The sequence below is a fragment of the Cebus imitator genome, unplaced genomic scaffold, assembly GCF_001604975.1.
Source record: "Cebus imitator isolate Cc_AM_T3 unplaced genomic scaffold, Cebus_imitator-1.0 Scaffold684, whole genome shotgun sequence".
In the NCBI taxonomy this organism is placed as follows: domain Eukaryota; kingdom Metazoa; phylum Chordata; class Mammalia; order Primates; family Cebidae; genus Cebus; species Cebus imitator.
Window position 1 is genome coordinate 209,761 of NW_016107999.1, and position 23,773 is coordinate 233,533.

General features: G+C 40.1%; 1 protein-coding gene across 4 annotated transcripts in view; it reads left to right on the top strand.

Moving 5' to 3' along the window:
* SFXN1 (sideroflexin 1) overlaps window positions 1-23,773 on the top strand; it is a 46,684-nt gene that overhangs the window by 13,192 nt on the left and 9,719 nt on the right. For 3 of the 4 annotated variants that reach the window (XM_017518530.1, XM_017518529.2, XM_017518531.2), the window contains 7 exons: window positions 640-812; window positions 13,377-13,547; window positions 14,398-14,496; window positions 15,707-15,782; window positions 16,376-16,461; window positions 17,742-17,869; window positions 20,912-20,961. In XM_017518530.1, coding sequence (XP_017374019.1) covers window positions 649-812; window positions 13,377-13,547; window positions 14,398-14,496; window positions 15,707-15,782; window positions 16,376-16,461; window positions 17,742-17,869; window positions 20,912-20,961 — 774 coding nt within the window. In that variant the 5' untranslated portion in view covers window positions 640-648. The remainder of the gene's footprint in view (window positions 1-639; window positions 813-13,376; window positions 13,548-14,397; window positions 14,497-15,706; window positions 15,783-16,375; window positions 16,462-17,741; window positions 17,870-20,911; window positions 20,962-23,773) is intronic. The other variant, XM_017518532.2, reaches the window with a different exon arrangement.

The following is a 23,773-nucleotide window of genomic DNA, read 5'->3' on the forward strand; positions in this document are numbered from 1 at the left end:
AGCACTTATTATTTTTAAATTTTTTGTTCTTAGAGACATGGTCTTACTTTGTCACCCAGGCTGGAGTACAGTGATATGATCATAGTTCACTACAGCCTCCAACTCTTGGGCTCTAGTGATCCCCACACCCCCCTGCCACCTCAGCCTCCTGGGAAGCTGGGACTATAGGCATGCACCACCATGCCTGGATAATTTTTTAAAATTTCTTTGTAGAGATGAGGTCTTGCTATGTTGCCCAGCCTGGTCTCAAACTTCTGGGTTCACGGGATCCTCCTTCCTTGACCTCCCAAAGTGCTGGGAATACAGGTGTGTGCTGCTGCACCCGTCCTAAAACTTTTCATATCTTTGTTTTCTCCAGAGTAATTCTAGGTATCCAACAAGTACATATTAAAATACTGTGTACTTATAAAGAGAAATATGTAGGAAATGATTGAAATTTAGTGAAGATCCATTGAGATTTATAGACAAAGTTAGCTGTGAATTTAGATGGCCTTTTTGCCATTTATAGCAAAATTATCTTTATAAATAGGATTGTATGTAAATCTTTACTTGAAAATTTAGGGTGACTCTAAAGTTTCTAAATATGTAGTGACATTGTAAGCCTTGCACGAACGAACTTGCCTTTTTGACCCTTTGCAGTCTGGGACCATGTCTGGAGAACTGCCACCAAACATTAACATCAGGGAACCTCGATGGGATCAAAGCACTTTTGTTGGACGAGCCAACCATTTCTTCACCGTAACTGACCCCAGGAACATTCTGTTAACAAACGAACAACTAGAGAGTGCGAGAAAAACAGTACATGATTACAGGTAACATTGATTATCACGTTTTTTTAATTTAACGTATAACTAGATCATCATGCTAGGCTGTTATCTTTAAACCTTTGCTTAGTGATTTTACAACTTCTTTTTTTGCATTGGAATTCTTTTGACCAAAAAAAAAGGAAGAAAAGAGTAAGAAGACCTGCTGCATCCGCCACTACCCACCCTTAACAAAGATGCCTAGGGTTGACGGTCACCCGACAATGAGAGTCGTCCCTCTTGGTTGTAGGTACCAATCCCCTTTTCCTGGCAGCTTGCCTCCTGTTCTCCAATAGCACCACTCCCTCCACCCCGACATCCACAGCCCCTCCATGCATTTTTCTGTCTCTGAACAGAAACAGCATTATGCAAAAACAAATTGCCTAGAATCAGGGGTTAGTTGGTTCCTTCTAAGTTAACAGGCCCAGTGAGTAAAACCCTGTAGGTAGGAGCTGAGATGGGAAGCGTGCGGGTGGTCGTGCCTGCAGGGATTGCAGATGTGGGATGCATGCAGTCAGTTGAGAGAACCAAGCAGGAGGGAGGAGGAGATGCTACCAGTGTAGAGATCGTCTAAGGCAGCAGTTGGCCTTTTTGTGCGTAAAAGATCATCTAGGAACTATTTCAAGCTTTGTGGGTCTCTGTCACATATTATTGTTAATTTTTTATTTATTTATTTATTTTTAATTCTTTTAAAAAATGTGAAAACCACTCTTACCGAGCAGGGCACACAGGCCACGACCAGTAGTTTGCTAACACCTGCGCTAAGGGAAAGTCAGCCCAAAGCAGGGGATCGGATTGTTAGAAGCTATGTCCCTAAATCTGCCCAGAAGTGATACATTGGGAGCAGGTCCTTGACTGTCATCTAAGTAGAGAGGGAACCGATGACAGTCATTAAGCACTGAGTCTGGGCTGGGCATGTGGCTGACACCTGTAATCCCAGCACTTTGGGAGGCCAAGGCAGGCGGATCACGAGGTCAGGAGATGAGTCTATCATGGCCAATATGGTGAAACCCCATCTCTACTAAGATTTTAAAAATTAGCTGGGCACAGTGGTGCTTGCCTGTAATCCCAGCTACTTTGGAGGCTGAGGCAGGGGAATCGCTTGAACCCAGGAGGCAGAGGTTGCAGTGAGCCGAAATCACTCCACTGCATATCAGCCTGGGCAAAAAACGGAGACTCTGTCTCAAAAAACAAACAAACAAAAAAAAACAAGACTGAGTCTGGCCAAGTTCTGCCGTGTGCCAATGTGCATAAAGAGGGAATACACAAACACCAGGAGAACATCCTGGAGCCTTAGGAGAAAATAGTGAAGGACAGGCACAAGCCACAGAAGCAGAGAGGCTGAGATGAGACGACCACTACGTGGCTGAAAAGAAGATGGCATAAGGAAGATTGCCAAGAACCTACAAATGTAATTGAAATCGAAAGGCTCACTAAAGACAGTGGTAAAGAACCAACATCAGAAATCACACAGTAAGAAAAAGCAGAATTACAGATGGAGAGAATGAACCCGAGACGCTTCCCAGGGGTGAAGACCAGAGGTCAGCAAACTTTTTCTGTAAAGGGGCAGACAACAAGTATTTTAGGCTTTACAGGTCATGCGTTCTTTGTTACATATTCTTGTTCATTTTTATAACCCTCTAAAAATGTAAAAGTCATTCTGAGCTGACAGGCATAGAGAAACAGGCCAGGCCACGGACTAGTGTTTGCCAATCCCTGGTGTAGATGAAAAAGAAAGGTATGAGAAAGACTCTGTAGGAGGAAAAGAGAATGGAGACTGAAGATAAAATTAACTGGTGCTCCTAAAGAGGAAACTAGAAAAGTGCAAATAAGCAATATTAAATGTATTGCATAGCAACAGAAAATAGAATGGAATTTTCCTTAGGTGAGAAAAATCATTTCTGTGATTAAAGAGACCTGCCCTATTTCAAGCAGAGACACACACATGGCAATTTTTTTCCTTTTAATTTTTTCTATAAACTTTTAAAACTTCCCAAAGCAGCCATGAACAGTAAAAAAAAAAAGCTACTAAAAGGGAACATATCAGAAAGGGCTCAATATTTTCATCTCTCTGCTGAATGTTAGACGACAGTAAGCAATGTGTGCAAAGTTCTCAGAAAAAAGAGCAGTCACTTGGGAATTTTAGTGCGGATCATCTTTATTTGCAACAGCAACAGAAAATATGAAAATGCGGCCGGGCGCAATGGCTCGTGCCTATAATCGCAGCACTTTGGGAGGCCAAGGTAGATGGATTGCCTGAGGTCAGGAGTTTGAGACCAGCCTGGCCAACATGGTAAAACCCCATCTCTACTAAAAAAAAAAAGTACAAAACATTAGCTGAGTTTGGTGGTGCATGCCTATAATCCCAGTACTCAGGTGGCTGAGGCAGGAGAATTTCTAGAACCCAGGAGACAGAGGTTGCAGTGAGCCAAGATCATGCCACTGCACTCCAGCCTGGGCAACAAGCACAAAACTCCGTCTCAAAAAAAAAAAAAAAAAAAAAAAAAAAAAAAAAAAAAAAAAAAAAAGAAAACAAAGAAAGAAAAAGAAAATATGTAAAATAAGCAAGTGCATCAAACATAAACTCTTCATAAACCCTTCTTGAGTGGTCAAAAGATGGTACAAAATTGAATTCCCAAAATAAGCCATAACATAAGGTGATTCCTCAAATAATTAAACATGAATCACCATGTGTCTGAGCAATTCCACTTCTGGGTATATAGAAATGAAAGCAGCAACTCGAACAGATACTTGTACACCCATGTACGTAGCAGCATTATTCACAGTAGCCAAAAGCTGTAAGCAACCCCAGTGTCCTTCAGCTGATGAGATGAACAAATGTGGTTTCACCGTGCAATGGAATCCCATACAATGAAATAATATTCAGCTTTCAAAAGGAGGGAACTTCTGATGCATGCTACAACATGGTTGATCCTTGAAGACATTGAGTAAAATAAGCTAGTCTCGAAAGGACAAATACTGTGTGATTTCATTTATATGAGGTACCTAGAGTAGTCAAATTCACAGAGACAGAAAGTAGAGTGGTAGTTACCAGGGGCTGGGGGATGAGGGAATGGGGAGTTAGTGTTTATTGGGTACAGAGTTTTAGTTGCAGAAGATGAAAATGTTCTAGACGTGGATAGTGGTGATGACCACACAATAATGTGAATGCACTTAATGCCACAGAACTATATACTTCAAACTGGTTAAAATGGCTGGGCATGGTGGCTCACGCCGGTAATCCCAGCACTTTGGGAGGCCAAGGCAGGTAGTCCACCTGAGATCAAGAGTTCAAGACCAGCCTGGCCAACATGGTGAAACCCTGTCTATACTAAAAATACAAAAAGTTAGCCAGGCGTGGTGGCAGGCACCTATAATCCAAGCTATTTGGGAGGCTGAGGCAGGAGAATTGATTGAACCCAGGAGGCAGAGGTTATAGTGAGCCAGGATCATGCCACTGCACTCCAGCACAGGTGACAAGAGCAAAACTCCATCTCAAAAAAAAAAAAAAGCTACTATCATTATAGTAGGAAATTCTAACATACCTTTTATCGTCTTTGATAGATCATCTAATCACATTAGAATTTTTATGCTCTTTTAATTATTTGATCAAAACAACAATCAAATTACAAAGTAAAAACAATGAGAACATGAATATGAAACCTTAAGGAATTGTACACAGGGAAAAGTTTATTAAAGCTTTACATATCCATGATTAAACAATAAAAGCTGACAATGAATGAACTGAGAATTCAGCTTAAGAAATTAGAAAACAACAGAATAATAAAAAAGAAATTAGCCAACACTGTAAAGTACTTCCTGGATACTGCTTTAATCATTTTACATTTACTAATGTAACCCTCACAGCCTTTGAAGGTAGATATTGTTATTTCCATTTTAGATTAAGAAACGGAAGCATTAACAGAATCCTTGCCACAGTAGGTGGTAGAGCCAGGATTGAAACCCAGACAATCTGACCACAGAGTTCATGCTGTTAACTACCACATACACTACTTTTCAAAACACAGAGGACTTAATTTTAAAAAGTCGTAAATTAACAGGATTAAAAAATAAATGTAAGAAATTGTCCTTTGATAAATCCAGAAAAGGATAAGCGTCTGGTAAGTCTATCCAATCTAAAGGAAACAAAACTCAAAATATATAACGAAAGGAATAAGAAAGCTACCTAAAAGAGAAATAGAATATAAAAATAAAACCTACTATATAGCTTTTTTGCTAAAGATTTAAAAAATCTTAGTGAAATATATAACATTCTATGAATACAGTATATAGATTACCAAAATTGACTCAATCCTAAAGGAGGCAGGGAAAGGGGGAGAAAAGGTATGAGGAGGAGATGAGACAAACAGAAAACAAATAGCAAGATGGTAATGAAAGAAAAATGTTTCCCACAAAAATCTCAAAGGCCAGATGGCTTTACACAGGTAAAGAAACAATTTTTTCACAAGAAGAATATCAAACCACAAACTCCTGCAGAAAGTAAAACAGTCAGAAAACACTTCATCATTCATCTCATGAAGCTACAAATACCCTGATGCAAAACCAGAAAAAGGGATTAAAAGGAAAAATGACTAATACCCCTCATAAACATAGACACAGAAGTTCTTAGCAGAATTTAACAAATTAAATCTACCCAGAAAGGGCAACACCCAAAATAAGCAGAACTCAAGTGGAGTTATGGCAAGAATGCAAGATCGGTTTAAAATTTAAAAATCACTGTATCAGTAGTCTAAAACAGAAAACAGTATTATCATATCAATAGATGCAGAAAAAGCAGATAAAACTCCAACATCCATTCATGATACAGCTGTCAGAAAACTAGAAATAGAAGGGAAAAGTACATCTACAAAAACCCTACAGCTAACATCAAACCTAATGGTGAAATTATAAACACGTGCCTCCTGAGAATGGGGAGCAAGGCAAGGATTTCTGCTGTCACTACTTTTCTTCAGTGTTGTGCTAGAGGTTCTAACTAGGGAAATAAGAGAAATTTTAAACATTTTTTTCAAAAAAGACAAAGATAGGAAATGAAAAGGAAAACTTTCCTTATTCACAGAAAACGTGATCATCTATATAGAAAGAATTTACCAGGCTGGTGGAACACCTGAGGTCAGGAGTTTGAGACCAGTCTGGCCAACGTGGTGAGACCCTGTCTCTACTAAAAATACAAAATTAACTAGGTGTGGTGGCACGTGTCTGTAATACCAGCTAGTTGGGAGGCTTAGGCAGGAGAATCACTTGAACCTGGGAGGTGGAGGTTGCAGTGAGCTGAGATGGTACCATTGTACTCCAGCCTGGGTGACAAGAGCAAAACTCTGTCTCAACAACAACAAAAAAAGAATTTACCAAAAAATCAACTAGGATAAATGGGTTTAGTAAGGTTACAAGGTACAAGATCAATATACAAAAATTCAATTTCATTTCTGTCTAGTAGCAATTAACAATTTTGAAATTTTTTAAAATAATGCCATTTTCAGTAGCAACAAAAATATTAAGTACTTGGAGATCACTTTAACAAAATATATAAAATGCCTGTACACCAACACAGGCACACACACACACACACACACACACACAAATTGCAGAGAAAAAAAACAGAGCTTGGGGTCTTTTTTAAATGGAGAGATATACAGTGTTCCTGATTGGAAGACTCAACATTGTTAAGATGTCATCTCTTCCCAAATTGATATAAGATTCATTGTAATCATCAAAACTCCAGCAGGCTCTTTTTAGACACTGGCAAGCGAGTTCTAACGTTTATATGGAAATACAGGAAGCTTAGAATATTGGAAACAATTTTGAAAAACAATAAAGTAGAGAAACTTACATTACCTGGTCTTAAGACTGACTATAAAGCTCTCGTAGTAAAGACAGGTTAGCATTGGTGTAAGGAGACATATTTAGATCCGTGTAACAGAAGAGTATCCTGAAATAGGCACAAACATCTGTAGTTAACTGACTTTATACAAAGGGGAGATAATTCAATGAGGAAAGGATATTCTGTTCAATGAATAGTTCTGAAAAAATTAGGTCGTTATACAAAAAATGGACCTTGATCCTTACCTCATCCTGTAAAAAAAATTTAACTTGCAATGGATAAGAGACCTAAGTATACCAGCTAACATTATTAAGCTCCTAGAGAAAATCTTTAGGACTTTGATATGGGCCAAAAAAAAAATTTTTTTTTTTTTTTTGAGACAGCCTTGTTCAGCCGCCTGGGCTGGAGTGCAATGGCATGATCTGGGCTCACTACAGCCTCCATCTCCCCAGTTCAGGCAATTCTCCTGCCTCAGCCTCCCGAGTAGCTGGGATTACAGGCATGCACCACCACGCCAAGCTAATTTTTTATATTTTTAGTAGATACAGGGTTTGACTTTGTTAGCCAGGATGGTCTCGATCTCCTGACCTCAGGTGATCCACCCACCTTAGCCTCCCAGAGTTCTGGAATTACAAGCGTGAGCCACTGAGCCCAGCGATATGGACAAAAATTTCTTAGATAAGACATAAGAATGAACAATGATCAGTTGAAACAGAAAGAAAGGAAACACACTGATAAATTGGACCTCATCAAAAGTAAAAAGTCTTTTTGTGAAAAAAGACACTGTTTAGAAAATAAAAATGCAATTCACAGACTGGAGAAAAATATTTGCAAAATGTGTATTTCATAAAGGATTTGTATCCAGAAGATATAAAGAACTCTATCAATATTGAACAGTATCAATTGAACTATATCACTCAGTAATTACCCAACCCGTTTTTTTTAAATGGGCAAAAGATTTGAGTAGACTGAGGACACTTGGTCATAGAAAATACAGGAATAGAAAGTTAGCATGTGGAAGGATGCTCAGCATCATTAGTTACTAGGGAAATGCAAATCCGCAAGGAGATGCTACTTCACACCTATTTCACCTACTAGACTTTGTAACCACCCAGTGGGTTCACTTTGCCTCCTGCCTAGACAGAACCAATTAATCAAGACAGGGGAATTGCAATGGAGAAAGGCTAATTCACGCAGAGCCGGCTGTATGGGAGACAGGAGTTTTGTTATTACCCAAATCAGTCTCCCCGAGCATTCGGGGATCAGAGTTTAATTTAAAGATAATTTGGTGGGTAGGGACTTGGGAAGTGGGGAGTACTGATTGATCAGGTTGGAGATGGAATCAAAGGGGGTCAAAGTGAGGTTTTCTTAATGTCTTCTGTTCCTGGTGTGATGACGGAACTGGTTGGGCCAGATTACTGGTCTGGGTGGTGTCAGCTGATCCAAAGTGCAGGGTCTGCAAAATAGCTCAAGAACTTATCTTAGGTTTTACAGTACAGTGATGTTACCCTCAGGAGCAATTTGGGGAGGTTCAGACTCTTGGAGTCAGAGACTGCATAACCCCTGAACTGTAATTTCTAATCTTGTAGCTAATTTGGGAGCCCTGCAAACAGAGACGACCCCAGGCAAAAAGGGGTTCTTTTCAGGAAGGGGCTGTTACCAATTTTGTTTCAAACTATGAACTGAACTCCTTCCCAAGGTTAGTTCAGCCTAGGCCCAGGAATGAACAAGAACAGCTTAAGTGTTAGAAGCAAGAGTTGGTTAGGTCTGATTTCCTTCACTGTCATAATTTCCTCAGTTATAATTTTGCAAAGATGGCTTTGGAATAACTAAAAAGAATTGATAAATAGCTGGTACATCCATCCATCAAATGGATTAACCAAGTCATATAAACAACAGGGTACATCTCAAAAAAGCATTATGCAAAGTGAAAGAGGTCAGACACAAAATACACAAAATAGATATCTACTCACTGTATGAGTCCATTTGTATGACATTCTTGACAAGGCAATATAATGTTAGAAATTAGATCCATTGGTTGGCAGAAAGGGAGGGAATAATTCCAGAAGGGCCCAAGGTAACTGCTGGAGACATGAAATACCCTATACCACAGTTCTGGGGTGGTTACACCACTGAGCACATTTTTTCAAAACTTCTCAAATTGGGTACTTAAAGTAGATGACTTTTATGGTATTTACATTACACCTCATTAAAGCTGTTTTAATTTTAAAATATTATGAGATCATAGAAAAAAAAGGAAATGCTTCCCAATTCATTGCAACCCTGATATAATAAATGATAAAAAATATACAAAAAGAAAATAATGGCCTGTCTTACAAATGGATAATACAAAAATCCAAAGTAAAACACCAACACATAACATCCAACCTTGTGTTAAAACATGAACTGGTAGAATTTATTCCAAGAATGAAAGGTGATTTATATTTAGGACATTTATTAATGTAATTTATTACATCAGTATGTCAGAGGAAAAAAGCCACATTTTGATAGATGCCCAAAAGAAGGTAAAAGTATATATCTATTTCCCATAAAATAATTAATCAGCTAGGAATAATGTGTAGTACTTCTTTAATTATTAAGAATGCATATCTCACATCAGTAGTGAGCAATACATGAAATAATGGAACACTAGAGCTGAACTTCCCAAAAAGACCTCTAAAGAAAAGGAATGGAATACTTAGAGAAAGAAAAGAGGGAGGAGGGGAAGGGAGAGAGGAATCAAGTGAAGGAGAGAGAAAGGAGGGCTTTGGTAGTTAAATTTGAGAAAGTTCACATTCCACTCTTGAGAATGTCACATTCTATTAACTGTTCAAAGTTTCCAAAAAGTCCAGGAGTGAAAATGAAGCTGCTTAATCATTTTTCTCAAACTTGAACATGAGCCCTTTCTTTTTTTTTTCATAATGTATGTAATATCTAAGAGAATACTCAGCCAGGCACCGTGGCTCTTGCCTGTAATCCCAGCAGTTTGGGAGGCCAAGGTGGGCAGATCACGTGAGGTTAGGAGTTTGACACCAGCCTGGCCAACCTGATGAAGTCCCATCTGTACTAAAAATTAAAAAGCTAGCTGGGCATGGTGGCGCACATCTGTAATCCCAGCTACTCTGGAGGTTGAGGCAGGAGAATTGCTTAAACCTGGGGAGGCGGAGGTTGCAGTGAGCCAAGATTGCACAACTGCACTCCAGTCTGGGTGACAGTGCCAGACGCCATCTCAAAAAAAAAAAAAAAAAAAAGAGAGACCATAATCAACTGAAAAACCAGAGAGCAAATAAAAATACAATGAGACTACTTATAGTAGACACAAAACAACCGTAGTTTTCTGTATACCAGCAACAAACAATTAGACAGTATTTTTTATTCACTTCATAAGAACAATTTAAAAAAATGTAAAGTACCTGGGAGGAAATGTACCCAGAAATTTGCATCAATGATGAAAACACTTGGAGTCATGATAAGTTTGGGTAAATGGAGAGCTGTGCAGTAGGGTGGAAAGGCTGGAGATTGTAGAGGTGTCAGTTTTCCCCCAGATTAATACGGTTTCAGTCAAAATACAGTTGTGATCACCTATAAAATGGATAAAATCATTCTAAGGTTTATCTGGGAGAATAAATTAATATCTCTGAGGCATTTTGGAAAAAGCAAAAGAAGAATAGAGTGTGGGACGATTGCTCTATCAAATATTAAAATTGACTGTCAAATTAAAATGGTGGGTATTGGCAGCAGAATGTGTAGATAAATGGAAACACAATAGAAAGTTTAGAAATCAAGACTAGTATTCACAAACTCTTAATTGCTGCAGGCCAGCCAAAAGAGAAAGTTAAGCAAGTTTCACATTTTTTTTTTTTGAAATGGAGTTTCATTCCTGTTGCCCAGGCTGAAGTGCAGCAGCACTGTCTCGGCTCACCGCAACCTCTGCCTCCCGGGTTCAAGCGATTGTCCTGCCTCAGCCTCCTAAGCAGCCGGGACTACAGGCTCCTGCCACCACGCCCAGCTAATTTTTATATTCTTTAGAAGAGATGGGGTTTCACCATGTTGGCCAGGCTGGTGTCAGACTCCTGACCTCAGGTGATCCACCTGCCTCAGCCTCCCAAGGTGTTGGCTTTACAGGCATGAGCCACTGCGCCCAGTCCACGTTTCATATTACGAGAATTCCAAATACATTAAAAACTTAAAGGACGAAAAGAAACGACTGTTCTGAGAATGCTAGAAATATGGGTGAACATTTATATAATCATTCTAGAGAGAAACTTTATTTGTTCCTACCTGATTACATAAAAATAATAATTTTCAGGACAGCAGATAACGCAACCAAAAAATAAAAATTGGGGTTAATTATCTACAGTGTATAAAGTATATATACAAATTACATAAATAACAATGCTGCTGCGGTGGATGGTGATGTTTTTTAAAAAGACATAGTCAAGTAGAGAAAAAAGATAAAAGACATATCTAAAGTTTCAATGTTCTATGTAGCTTTTGTTCCAACAAATTTACTCATTCCTTTGAGAATAATCTTGGATGTGGGAATAGATTTATTTATGAGGGTTTAAATTAGAAGCAATTAATATGCCCAACACTAGGAAATTGGTATATATTACAGTATTTTATAATCATATAGTAGAATACTATGAAGCACTTAAAAAGATGGTGTATTCATTTCTTAAGGCTGCCGTGACCAATTGCCACCAACTTGAGCCTCACAGTTATGAATGCTTGAGGTCAGATATCAACGTGTGGTAGGGCCATGCTCCCTCTGAGAATCCTTCCTTGGGGCTATCAAGGTTCTAGAAGCTGTAAGAATTTTTTGGCGCTCCTTGGCTTGTGGGTACATCGCTATAACCTCTGCCTCCCTCATCACTCAGCCTTCTGTGTGCGATTGCACATGGCCTTCCTATAAAGACACCATTCATTGGATTTAGGGACCTCTCTAATCCAATATGACTTCATCTTAACTAATTGCATCAGTAAAGGCCCCATTTCCAAATAGGGTCACGTTCTGAGGTTGCAGGTGGACATGAATTTGGGGGAGACACTGTTCAACCCAGTATAGATTATATAGAAGACTATCTTTGTTTGTTTGTTTATAGAAAGCCATTTATTTAAAGAGAGAGAAACAGGAGAAGGAGAGAGAAAGAAACAGCTAACCCTCACACTGAGTGAGAGAATCCAGAAAGATGGAATCCAGGAGAGAAAAGCAGCTTCCACACTAAGTGGAAGGGAATAGAGAGAGCAATGGAGTTTTGGAGGGGAAGACAGGCTTCCACGAGAGAGTGTGGAAGGGGACTCCAGAGGGAAAATCCAGGAGAGAGAAAAACAGCTTCCACGGGAGTGTTCATGGAAGGAGATCCAAACATGGAGTCCCAAGAAGGCTATCTAAAGACACAGAGAAATGTTTACAATGTATTACTGAATAAAGAAGGTGGTTATGAAGCAGCAGGTCTGGTGTGAAGGCTTTAAGTAAACACATCATATTTCGATCCTAGAAGAGACATTGAAAATATACTTATGAAAACATTACCAGTGGAGATGAGTAGGTAAAGGCTTGAGTGATTTTAATTGGTCTAATGGATTCCTGTATTTTCTAAATTTTTGATAATGAGTATGTGTTTGTTTGATAAAGGGAAGAAATCAAGAATGATGTACCTATCTTTTTTTTTTTTTCCGTCAAGAGTCTTCCTGAGGCTGGACATGGTGGCTCACGCCTCTAATCCAGCACTTTGGAGGCCATGGCAGGCAGATTGCTTGAGCCCAAGAGTTCAAAACCAGCCCAGGCAACTAAGGAAACCCTGTGTCTACAAAAATGCAAAAAAAAAATTAGCCAGGCATGGTGATGCGTGCCTATAGTCCCAGCTACTCAGGAAACTGAGGTGGGAGGATCACTTGAGCCCGGGAGTTCAAGGCTGCCGTGAACTGAGTTCACGCCATTGCACTCCAGCCTGGGTGACAGAGTAAGACCCTGTCTTAAAAAAAAAAAAAAAAATTCTTCCTGAACTAGTTTTTCATTCTACAGATATAAAAATGAATTAATATTCTTAATTGCCATAACTTTTGTCTAGTTTGTTAAAATATTTTAGAGTTTACAAATTCAAAATACATTACAAAATATGTCACTTAAAGAATATTTCACAGTTGGAAGCTTCCCTATTCCCTATATATAATTTCTTTTCTGGCTTTTCAAAAGTACAGATAATTTGAGATGAATGGGTTTGAATTTTTTTTTTTTTTTTAGAGAGAATCCTGCTCTGCCCAGGCTGGAGTACAGTGGTATGATCACTGCACACTGCAGCCTCGACCTGCCAGGCTCAAGTGATCCTCTTGCCTCAGCCTCCCAAGTAGCTGGGACCACAGACATATGCCACAACACCTGACTAGTTTTATTTTTTTTTTTTTTTAATTTTTTGTAGAGACAGAGTCTCACTGTATTGCTTAAGCTGGCTTTGAACTCCTGGGCTCAAGCAATCCTCCTGCCTCTGCCTCCCAAAGTGCCGGGATTACAGGCAGGAGCCACTGCGCCTGGCCTGAAATGTTCATTTTAAGTGCTTATTGTCCTGTATGTTTTGAAATTTTTACTGACTATATGTAACAGATTTGTCACTCCATCCAAGCACCAGTGTTTCAGGTGAGCATAAGCTTTTAAAACCTATAGCCACTTGTCTCTAGGGCACTGGGGAGATATTTGAAATGAGCAATTGCCATATTATTTGTTGTTTTCTTAGGCAAGGAATTGTTCCTCCTGGTCTTACAGAAAATGAATTGTGGAGAGCAAAGTACATCTATGATTCAGCTTTTCATCCTGACACTGGTGAGAAGATGATTTTGATAGGAAGAATGTCAGCCCAGGTTCCAATGAACATGACCATCACAGGTTGTATGATGACATTTTACAGGTAAGTTATGAATATGTAGCAACAGTTTAATATTACAGAAGCTCAAAGTACATTTTCATACGGAAATAATTTTGTTGAAATAAATGTTATTTTGTAGTACATAAAGTGACATAGTCATTAGTTTGATTGAATCGTTCCGCAATGTATTTATGAATCAAAACATCACGTTGAAACTCCTTCAATATTGATGAAAAAAAAAAAGCCATTTCACTTTTCATTCCATTGTGTTTAAATGTTGGTACTCTGGGAATCTTTTTTTTTTAACCTTTCCCCTCTGCTAAATAGCATCATCTTTGTTATTCAGAAGGAGGTCAAATTTTTTTTCTAAGTCTTAGCCCCAAAAGAGAATGAGATGGAGAAAGAAAATGAAGAGTCTGCAGGCAAATTCTCTTTTGACTCCATTCATACAGATACAGGTATAGATATAAGCGTAGATGTAGGCACACTAAAGGTATATCTGTAGGCACAGACAAGAGCATTGCATATGCTGTTAGGAGGGCCCAGGACTGCTTGTCTAAAAAGATACAAATTGTATCTTTTTTTTCCAAGAGGAGAGATGTGGCACTTATTGAATGTCTATTCTGTGCCAGGCTCTCTATAAATTTTACCTTACTTCATCTTCTTAGTAACCCTGTGAGCTTGGCATTATCTATATCCAAGGAACGAGGAAACTGATGACCCCAGAGGGTAAAAGCTTGCCTAGCACATGGGTCCTAAGCCTGTGACCTTGTCCCAGCTTTCTCGCTTCCCCAGTACAGCTCCTCTCTGGTTACTGCTGTTCACGTTTTCTATTCCGTGCAGCGGCTCGGTCCCAGTGATGGTGGGTATGTGATGGATGGCTCTGTTTTAGGACTACGCCGGCTGTGCTGTTCTGGCAGTGGATTAACCAGTCCTTCAATGCCGTTGTCAATTACACCAACAGAAGTGGAGATGCTCCCCTCACTGTCAAGTAAGGCTGTGAGATTTGACCGCTCTCTGCAGTTCTCCATCCTTCATTTTATTAAGTGATGATACTCTCCTATTTAAAAAAGCACATGTGTACAAATTGTTTATATTGTTCACAGTATTATGTAGTATCTTTTTTGTAGCTTTTTAAGTGTTTCTTTTTCTCTTGCTCTGTCAAGAAAACTGTCTTCTTCCAGCCTGCCTTCCCAGACATTATTCATGCCTTTAGAGCCGATAGCAGGATGTACCTCCTTCCCACCCTGGAGCTCATGGCCCTGTAGGACACAACAGCAGGCAACATTGGTCTGGCCTCTGATAAGTGACAGGCTGTTTCCCCATCTACCCTGCCTGAGTCAACAGACTCCAACTTGAAAAGCAGAGGAGACAAAGTGTGGTCTCTGCAGAAATCAAGGGGAGACCATGGCAGTGTGACCTTTATATCTGATTTGTTTTTAAAATAACTCATCTGTGGAGCCCAAAGGAAAACGATGAGTTTAAATTTTTGTCACCTGTTTTTAAAAAAATAGGCTAACAAGATTAGTTAACCAAAAATGTTAGTTAGCATAATTGTATTACGCTTGAAAGAAAAGTGCTTTTTTATCACTTAAAATGGCTTTTGACAACCCGTATTCTTCTGCTGTTGTCATATGGAACAAAGGATCTTGAAATCTGCAACACAGTGGTGTTTATCACAATTAAAGTTTCTTTAAAAGAATTGCTTGGGCGTTACAATTTTCAGACGATAAGACAGTATTTTTACACAGGTAAGACATCATTTTTTAAATGGCAGCACTTCATTTTTGCTTTCAGTGTGTATATTAATATTTCGAGAAGTGGTTTTTAAGCAAAGATGCTCCAAATATCTAGCCCAATATGCATTCCCCTGTATTCATAGCTTCCTGCACACAACTCCCCTCCTTCCCACAAATGCAATATGGTTATTCATTTATTTTTTTTAACCAACTCACTTCAAAGAATACATGTCCACTTTTTTGGAGTTATAGTCAAGACACATGTGAAGAATGCCATTTTTTATGGTCTGCTTGCTTTTTCTCCAGATTCTTCTATTTGTAGAGTGATAACAAATACTGTTTTGTAGACTCTGCATTCTGAATCATGCTGTTTTATATTTCCCTTTTATTTCTTCAAATAGTGTTGCACCAGCGTTTCCTGACATGCCCTCATCATCTACATAATATCCTTTTCTCTTTCAGTGAGTTGGGAACAGCTTACGTTTCTGCAACAACCGGTGCTGTAGCAACAGCCCTAGGACTTAATGCATTGACCAAGGTACTCAGATTTTTATTTCCATAGTAAAGCTGCTTCATTTGTTATTACCTGTCTGGCTCTAAATCCCTCTATTGTTTCTTAAAATAGTTCAAGTCGTATGGCTTTCTTTTATACTCCTTCTCTTCAACTGCATATTGTAGTTATATCTTCCAGTAAGTTTGGGAAGAGTTGTCACCACCAACACCTGCCAGGACTGTGGTCTATGCCTGGCTCTGTGTACGAAGTGCTGAATGTTCACACATCGTAACAGCCCCCCAGAGGCATTGCAGTGAGCAGTGGGCCTCAGGCCACAGCTCTGAAGGGAGGCAAGAGCATCTCTCTCTCTCTCTCTCTCTCCCCCTTGGCACTCCAAAGCCCATACATACTCCTGCATCCACACTCAGCTAAAGTGCCTTAGAAGCTTGCGTGGTCCCAATACACCCATGTAGGAAATAGACAAGTACTACTAGGACAAGTTTTGAAAGTATTCTTGGCCTGAGTTTGTATGCAAATAGGACTCTGCATTTTTCAGAGCGTTCAAGAAGAAATAAGTTATTTCCATTCACTAGTACAGGAAAAATTAGATAAAGCTTTTGAAATTTTCTTCTCTGCAGCATGTCTCACCACTGATAGGACGTTTTGTTCCCTTTGCTGCCGTAGCTGCTGCTAATTGCATTAATATTCCATTAATGAGGCAAAGGTAAGACGAATATGCACTCTTAGTTAGGGATGTGTGCTTGACAGGAGAGGCTCTTGTAATGATTAGTTTTGTTGAAGCTTTCAAATATTTGTTTTAATATGTACAGGTGAAATTATATGAGATCTTGGATTTCCTTCAAAATAAACTGGGGTTGGGGGTGAGGATGGGCTTGTTGATAAAACAGGCTTAGCCACGAGTTGCTAATTATTGAAGCAGGCTGAGGAGTGCAGGAAGGGGCTAGTGCTGGAATAGTCTTTCTGTGTCTATATAATAAAAAGTTTAAAGGATATATCTGAAGTTTACATTGAATTGTGCTTGGGTTGGACAAAGACAGCCTATCCAAAGAAAATTTATTCTCTAAAATAGATTCCCTTTTTTTCCTCCAGAATTTTCTTTTGGGGCTTAAAGTAAGATTATTCTGTATCTTTGGAAGTATTGTTTTAGAACTGGCAAAAATGAAAGGAGAAGAAAGAACAACAAAAGCATTTTGGAATGGATAACGAAAAACAGGGTAACGGCCGAAGTTAGAGTGTTAGTAAACGTAGCTAATAAATGTACAATAGGGCCATGTACGAGTGACTCTTTCCATGTCAGCATATTAAGTTAGTTGACTTAATAATGCTGTGTCTTATATCTATTTCTTATTTGGAAAGTTGCTCACATTTGCACATGAGCATAGAAATTAGCTTTTTCCTGAAGTTAGCATATCCGCCCTTTGAATTGTGTTGTTACTGAAAAAGATACACCCTGTTTTAAAAGTTTACTTGTGTTGTTTTACTTTTATTTCTATCAAAGGAGGATTAAACTTCCCATGGTATTTAAAAATAGATGTGTCAGATGGGCATAGTAGCTCACGCCTGTACGCCCATAATCCCAGCACTTTGGGAGGCCAAGGCAGGTGGATCACCTGAAGTCAGGAGTTCAAGACCAACCTGGTCAACATGGCAAAACCCCGGCTCTACTAAAATTACAAACATTAGCTGGGCACACTGGCCCAAGCCAGTAATTCTAACCACTCAGGAGGCTGAGGCAGGAGAATTGCTTGAACCCGGGAAGCGGAGGTTACAGTGAGCAGAGATCACACCACTGCACTCCAGACTGGGTGACGGAGTGAGACTCCATCTCAAAAAAAAAAAAAAAAAAGATGTGTTCAGTGCCAAAAATGACACTTGAGTGGGTATTTGAATTAAGTATAGGTTTGATCTTTCCCAGTATAGTACTATTTCAGGACATTTCTTGAAGGCATTGGTAGAGCTCTCTGCATGTGTTTTGCTCCGCAGGGAACTCAAAGTTGGCATTCCCATCACAGATGAGAATGGGAACCGCTTGGGAGAGTCGGCAAATGCTGCAAAACAAGCCATCACGCAAGTCGTCGTGTCCAGGATTCTCATGGCAGCCCCTGGCATGGGTTAGCAGGACTTTGTCATGTATTCCATAAATACAGATTGAACGAGTGTTCACAGATCCGTGAACCAGAAAACAAACACAAATACTGCACCTCTTAGTGGAAATTGCCTTCCAGTGGGGGTGGCAGAAAATAAACAAGTAAATAAAGTACATAGTAGGTGCAGAGGTGATGAGGGCTAAAGGGGCAAGGTGGGTAAGGATGTGTAGGGGTGGAGGTAGGGCAGCCGGAGAATAGCACTGGGTGGAGGTGTGGGAGTGAGCCAAGCAGGTATAAGGAACGAGTATTCTGGCAGAGGGAACCACACAGGCAGGAGTTTGCCGGGTGTGTTGCAGGCATTGCAGGTGCAGGTGCAGCTGGGGCACAGTGGGAGGGGTGGGGAGCAGTAGGAAGGGAGTCAGGAGGCCACAGGCGGCAAAGGGTAGATGGCAGCCCTGGCGTTTCACACTTGGCTTTTAGTCTGAGAGATCAGAAGCCAGGCAGGAATTTGAATCACAGTCTGATTTAGGTTTTGTGTGTGTGTGACTCTAGGTGGTGGGTTGAGAATAGGCTGAAGGGGAACGAGAATGTTCAATGGAGGCTGTTTAGGAGGCTGTCTCGGTAATCCAGGCAAGAGCCAGTGATGGGCTGGACCAGGGCCAGACAGTGACAGTTTGACCAGAAGGAATGGATCTTTATAAACCTCGAAATGAAACTTCCAAAAGTCCTTGGGTAGAAGTAATTTCTACTGAATATTTATTTGTATCAATTGGAAACCCTTGGTAACTGAAGCAAATTGGAATGGTTGGAGCAGGTATTGATAAAATGTGTGCCAAGCAACTACTCAGTTTCCCCTATGGGGACTGGGGTCAGCATGACCAAAAATAGAAAGTCTACATTGTGTTTAGTTCTGCTAAGAATCTCTAGTCCACCCTAAGGCTGCTTAGAGCTACCTTCAGACCAGGGTCCTAAAGAAAGTTCTCAGACTGAGAAATCAGAGGGCCTGGGAGTCACAGTGCTCTTCACAGAAAGAAACAAATTAGTGTGTTTAATTTTCATCATATAAACTGAATGCAAACAGCACTTGGCAATTAAAATGAAGTTCTCCAGTGAAGTATACTTCATCAGCTGCTGTCAAGTTATCCATTAATGCTATTTTGCGGTTTTTAAATTCCTTTTGTCACTGCTACTACTCATTAACAGGCAAGGAGGAGCAGGCAACAAAATTTGAAGAAAAGTACATGAAGGAAAACTTTGAGGAACATTATATTCACATTCCAGCAAATTCGGGAAAAACTGCTATTATCTGATTTAACACAGGAGCGCCCTGGTGCCCTGTCTGAGGCTAGTGTGTTCTGTAGGCGTGGCTGCACAGCCACAGTCCTGAAACCTAAGCAAAGCATCCCCTGAGTCCAGGACCAGCACGTTTGTCACTAACCTAAGAGGAGGCGATGGAGGCCACCCCGGCATGCCTACTGAGCCCTGATTGCCAGATTTGCTGAAATCAAGGTTGCAGCTCCAGCATCTGCCCTAGATCTGTTTTGTTGTTGTTTTTGTTGTTGAGACAGGATATTTGCGCTGTCCCCCGGGCTGGAGTGCAGTGCTGTGATCATGGCTTACTGCAGCCTCAACTGGGACCACAGGCACACGCCACCACACCCAGCTAATTTATATATTTTTTATAGAAACAAGGTTTTGGCATGTTGCCCAACTGGTCTAGAATTCCTGGGGTCAAATGATCCGCCCACCTCGGCCTCCCAAAATGCTGGGTTTACAGTTGTGAGCCACCATGTCCAGCCCTGGGTTTGCATTTGATTGTGGCCTTTTTTGTTTTGAATTCCCTTACTCATCTTAAGAGGTCAGCAAGCCCAGCCCGACACATCCATTCCTAGTGATTTTAAACATCATTTAGTCTCCAGAGAAGAAATATAATCTTTCTGTCCTAGTGAAATGTATAAGAGTAATTGACACATTGAAGTAGTGGATATGACAGTTTAGTCTGATAAAAGTTGTGAGAAAATAAATGAATGCTGCCTACCACATACCCAAAGTTTTACATGCATTATTGTATCTAATCATCAGGATCAGTTTAATACAATTTCCCTCATTTTATAGAAGAAGAAAACAGAAAACTGAGGCTCAGAGAAGTGAGGTAACATTTCCAGGGTCACACAGCTAGCAAGTGGCCTAGCCCAGCAATCCCAAACCTTTTTGGCACCGGGGACCCATTTCACGGAAGACAGTTTTTCCATGGACCAGGGGTCGGGGGATGGTTTCGAGATGATTCAAGCACATTAAATTTATTGTGTATTTAGTTCTATTATTACATTGTAATAGATAATGAAATAATTATACAGCTCACCATCATGTAGAGTCAGTAGGAGCCCTGATTTTGTTTTCCTGCAGCTAGACGGTCCCATCTGGGGGTGATGGGAGACAGTGACAGATCATCAGCCACTAGAGTCTCACACAGAGGGCACAACTTAGATCCCTTGCGTGTGCAGTTCACAATGGGGTCCGGGGTCCTGTGATCTGACAGGAGGCAGAGCTCAGGCATAATGTGAGCAATGGGGAGCGGCTGTAAATAGAGATAAAGCTTCACTCACTTGCCCGTTGCTCACCTCCTGCTGTGCAGTCCAGTTCCTAACAGGCTATGGACTCGTACCGGGCCATGGCCGGCCCAGGGGTTGGGGACCCTGGTGTAGCCTGTACTGAAGCAGTTTCTGTCTGACTCCAGGCGGGATTCTTTACAGCATCCTCCCTGCCTTGTGAACTTTATTTTATTTTTATTTTTGCCTATTGAAACTTAAACTTCCTTTCAGGATTATAAAATTTTCTGGCTGGCAGCGGATATAATATTACTTATCAAAAATTTTGAAAATGGGAACAGTTTTTAATTTAATGAATTCAGATGTAATAATTCAAAGAATTACTATAAATTGTTTTTACTGTGACAGTGTGGAAATAGCCTAAAAGTGACAGAAGCTGTCAAATGGTTGAAAAAAAATTTTTAAGCTGAAAATTGACATTAAATAAAGATGTAAGTGGCTCTATCTTTATTTCCAGCCATCCCTCCATTCATCATGAATACTTTGGAAAAGAAAGCCTTTTTGAAGGTAAGCTGTGGTTCTTTTGTCATTTTCTCAACCCTTTTTATTTCTTTTCATTTTCAAACTTTACAGTTTATTTCCAATCTAAAGAGTAAAGCAATTGAAGGTCAGTTTCTCCTGAGCACGTATGTAAATAAAAAGATGTTCCCAGGAACATTTTATTTCTAATCTCAGATATTTGAAAAAGCTTTTTGCAAATAAAGACTGCTTCTATTGAAAGGTTATAAATCAGTTATACACACAGTGATTTATTGGATGCCTGGCTGGGTAAAATGAAGAGATGATGTGAATTTGGAAGGATACGTGTGCAAGTCAGCAGTCATCCTCTCAGGAATGAAAAGGTAATTTGGAGTAGCAGCTTCATGGGGTCCCAGTTTGGGAACAGTCACCACAGTTTCTCTCATCTCTCAGTGACAGACACTGAACAGAAGACACAGTTGGGCATGTTGCATAAGTTTCTTGCTGTGACAGATGGAAATTTCTGTAGATATACCCTGGCATTTTCTCATGCGAAGGAGCTGGCAAATGATAAAAGCAGTTAGCCCCATCTTAGCCCACAATTGCTACATTGTTCCAGGCTGTTACACAATGATAAGATGAATAACTATTGTGTTCTCCCCACTTTCATCTTAATTTGTGTTTTTTTAGCTTTGCCTGATATTGTACCCTTTGATCATCATTTGGAAGTGTACAGCCTCGCCTTCTCTTCCCACAGAAGCCCTCTGCCTACCCCACTCCCCACATGGAAGGGCCCACTGGTTTCAGAACCCCCGTGTGCAGGCCCAGATTGACGATCAGGACAGCTCATGGCTCAGCCGTGGCACCTCACTGGCTACAAGGGGGCTCAGTTGTAGCTGAACTCCTTCAGACCTCAATGAAAAATACTGCTCTGAAAATGTAATGGCTAAATACTGTTAAGGCACCCATACATACCTACCATTTCCAAGTTCACGGTTGCTGGTATATGTCTATGTTGCCTTTCAGCCATGTATACAGGACCATAGGACAGAAATGATAGTACAGTCATTGCTAAAATATACACAGAGGCAGCTTACATTAAAATCCCTACTTTTCCATGTTCGAAACACTTTCACATTCCATTGTGAAGGCGGGCCTCACCATGCCCCTTCTACAAAGGCAGAAGAGGTCACTTCCTTGGCAGTTCATCATGCCCATGCGGTGGTGTTTGCCATGGTTGGCCTTCCCCTTTTCCCACTGCTCCAGGGCCAGGTGTGCCTCCTCTGCAAGGATGTGCTTATCTGGGCTCTTACCTTAGAAATGACCAGACTCCTCCACAAACATGAAACTAATTGAACATTCTGAGCTTTTTTAAACGGTGATGTTTGGGGAGCATTCTGCATGACTCATCCATCCCCCCACGCCTTATCTCTCCCCAAGTGGAGAGCTGGAAAAAACAGCATCAGCTGTGGGCAGGTGACTCACGGAAATTTTTGCAGTAAACCAGAAAGTTCACTGCCTAAAATCTAGTGCTTGAACAGTTTTCTTGAAGAATAGTTCCTGTTGTCTCTTTAAACTTGGGTCATTCTTGATGGCACTTTCATTGGGAGTGAAATTGATATGGTTTGGGTCCTGTCTAGCTCTTATTCCTTAAGTTCTAATTCTTTTGTATTCCCTTTTATAAAAGAGGACTGCTGCATCTACTCAGTAGGCATTCAGAACTGCTAATTGAATGGGAATTTAGCATCTACTTGTTCATTCATATGTTTTTTCAGCAGCCCTTTGCTGAAATCTTGTTTATGCCAAGCAGTGTGGTAGACACTAGAATCCCAGAAAAAGGATATGACCCCTGCTCTCAGGGAGCATGTAGTATGATATGGGGAAGAGGGACAAGACAAATTGTTAAAATGCACAGTGTTTAAAGTTTGGGACACAGAGGGAACACACAGGAGGTATCTAACCCAACGAGTGTAGTTGAGCCAAGACTTCTTTGAAGAGGACTGGCCAAGGGCCACATGCTCTACAAAAGCTCAGCAAGTACACAGAGCATGAATTGTGGGAGATTTATGGATGGTTAGGTTGGCTGGGATATAAGCAATGTGTAAGAAACTGACTACACTATATATAAAAATTAGCTCTCAGTGGTTCATAGAATCTAAATGTAAAAGTCTACAACTATAAACTTCCAGAAGAAAATACAATAGAACACTAGGGCTAGGCAAAGACTTATTAGACTTAACATGGAAAACATAGTCCATAAAAGAAAAATTGATAAATTGGACTTTATCAGAATTTTAAAATTCTGTTCTTCAACACTATACAGAAAATGAAAAGAGAAGAAACAGCATGGGAAAAACTGTTTACAAGGCATGTATGTGATAAAGGACTCGTGTCCAGAATACATAAAGGACCCACAATACTTAAGTTGGGCAAAAGGTTTGAACAGACACTATACCAAATACATACAGATATCAAATAAGTACCTAAAAAATTCTCAGTATCTTTAGTCATTGGGAAATCTAAATTAAAACTACATTAGCTGCCACTAAACACCTATTAAAATATCAAAAACTGAAAAGATTGACCATAGCAAATGTTGGCGAGGAAACAGAGGAACTGAAACCCTCACCGCTGCTGGTGAGAATTAATGTGGTACAGTCACGTGAGAAAACAGTTAGGTAGTTTCTTACAAAGTTAAACATATGCTGCCCTATGATCCAGCCATTTCCTTGCTAGTTATTTACCTAGGAAAAATAGAAGCCCATGTTCATAAAGGACAAATGTTTATAGCAGCTTTATTTGTAATACCCCAAAACTAGAAACAACTCAAATGCTCAACAACAGGAAAATGGATAAACAC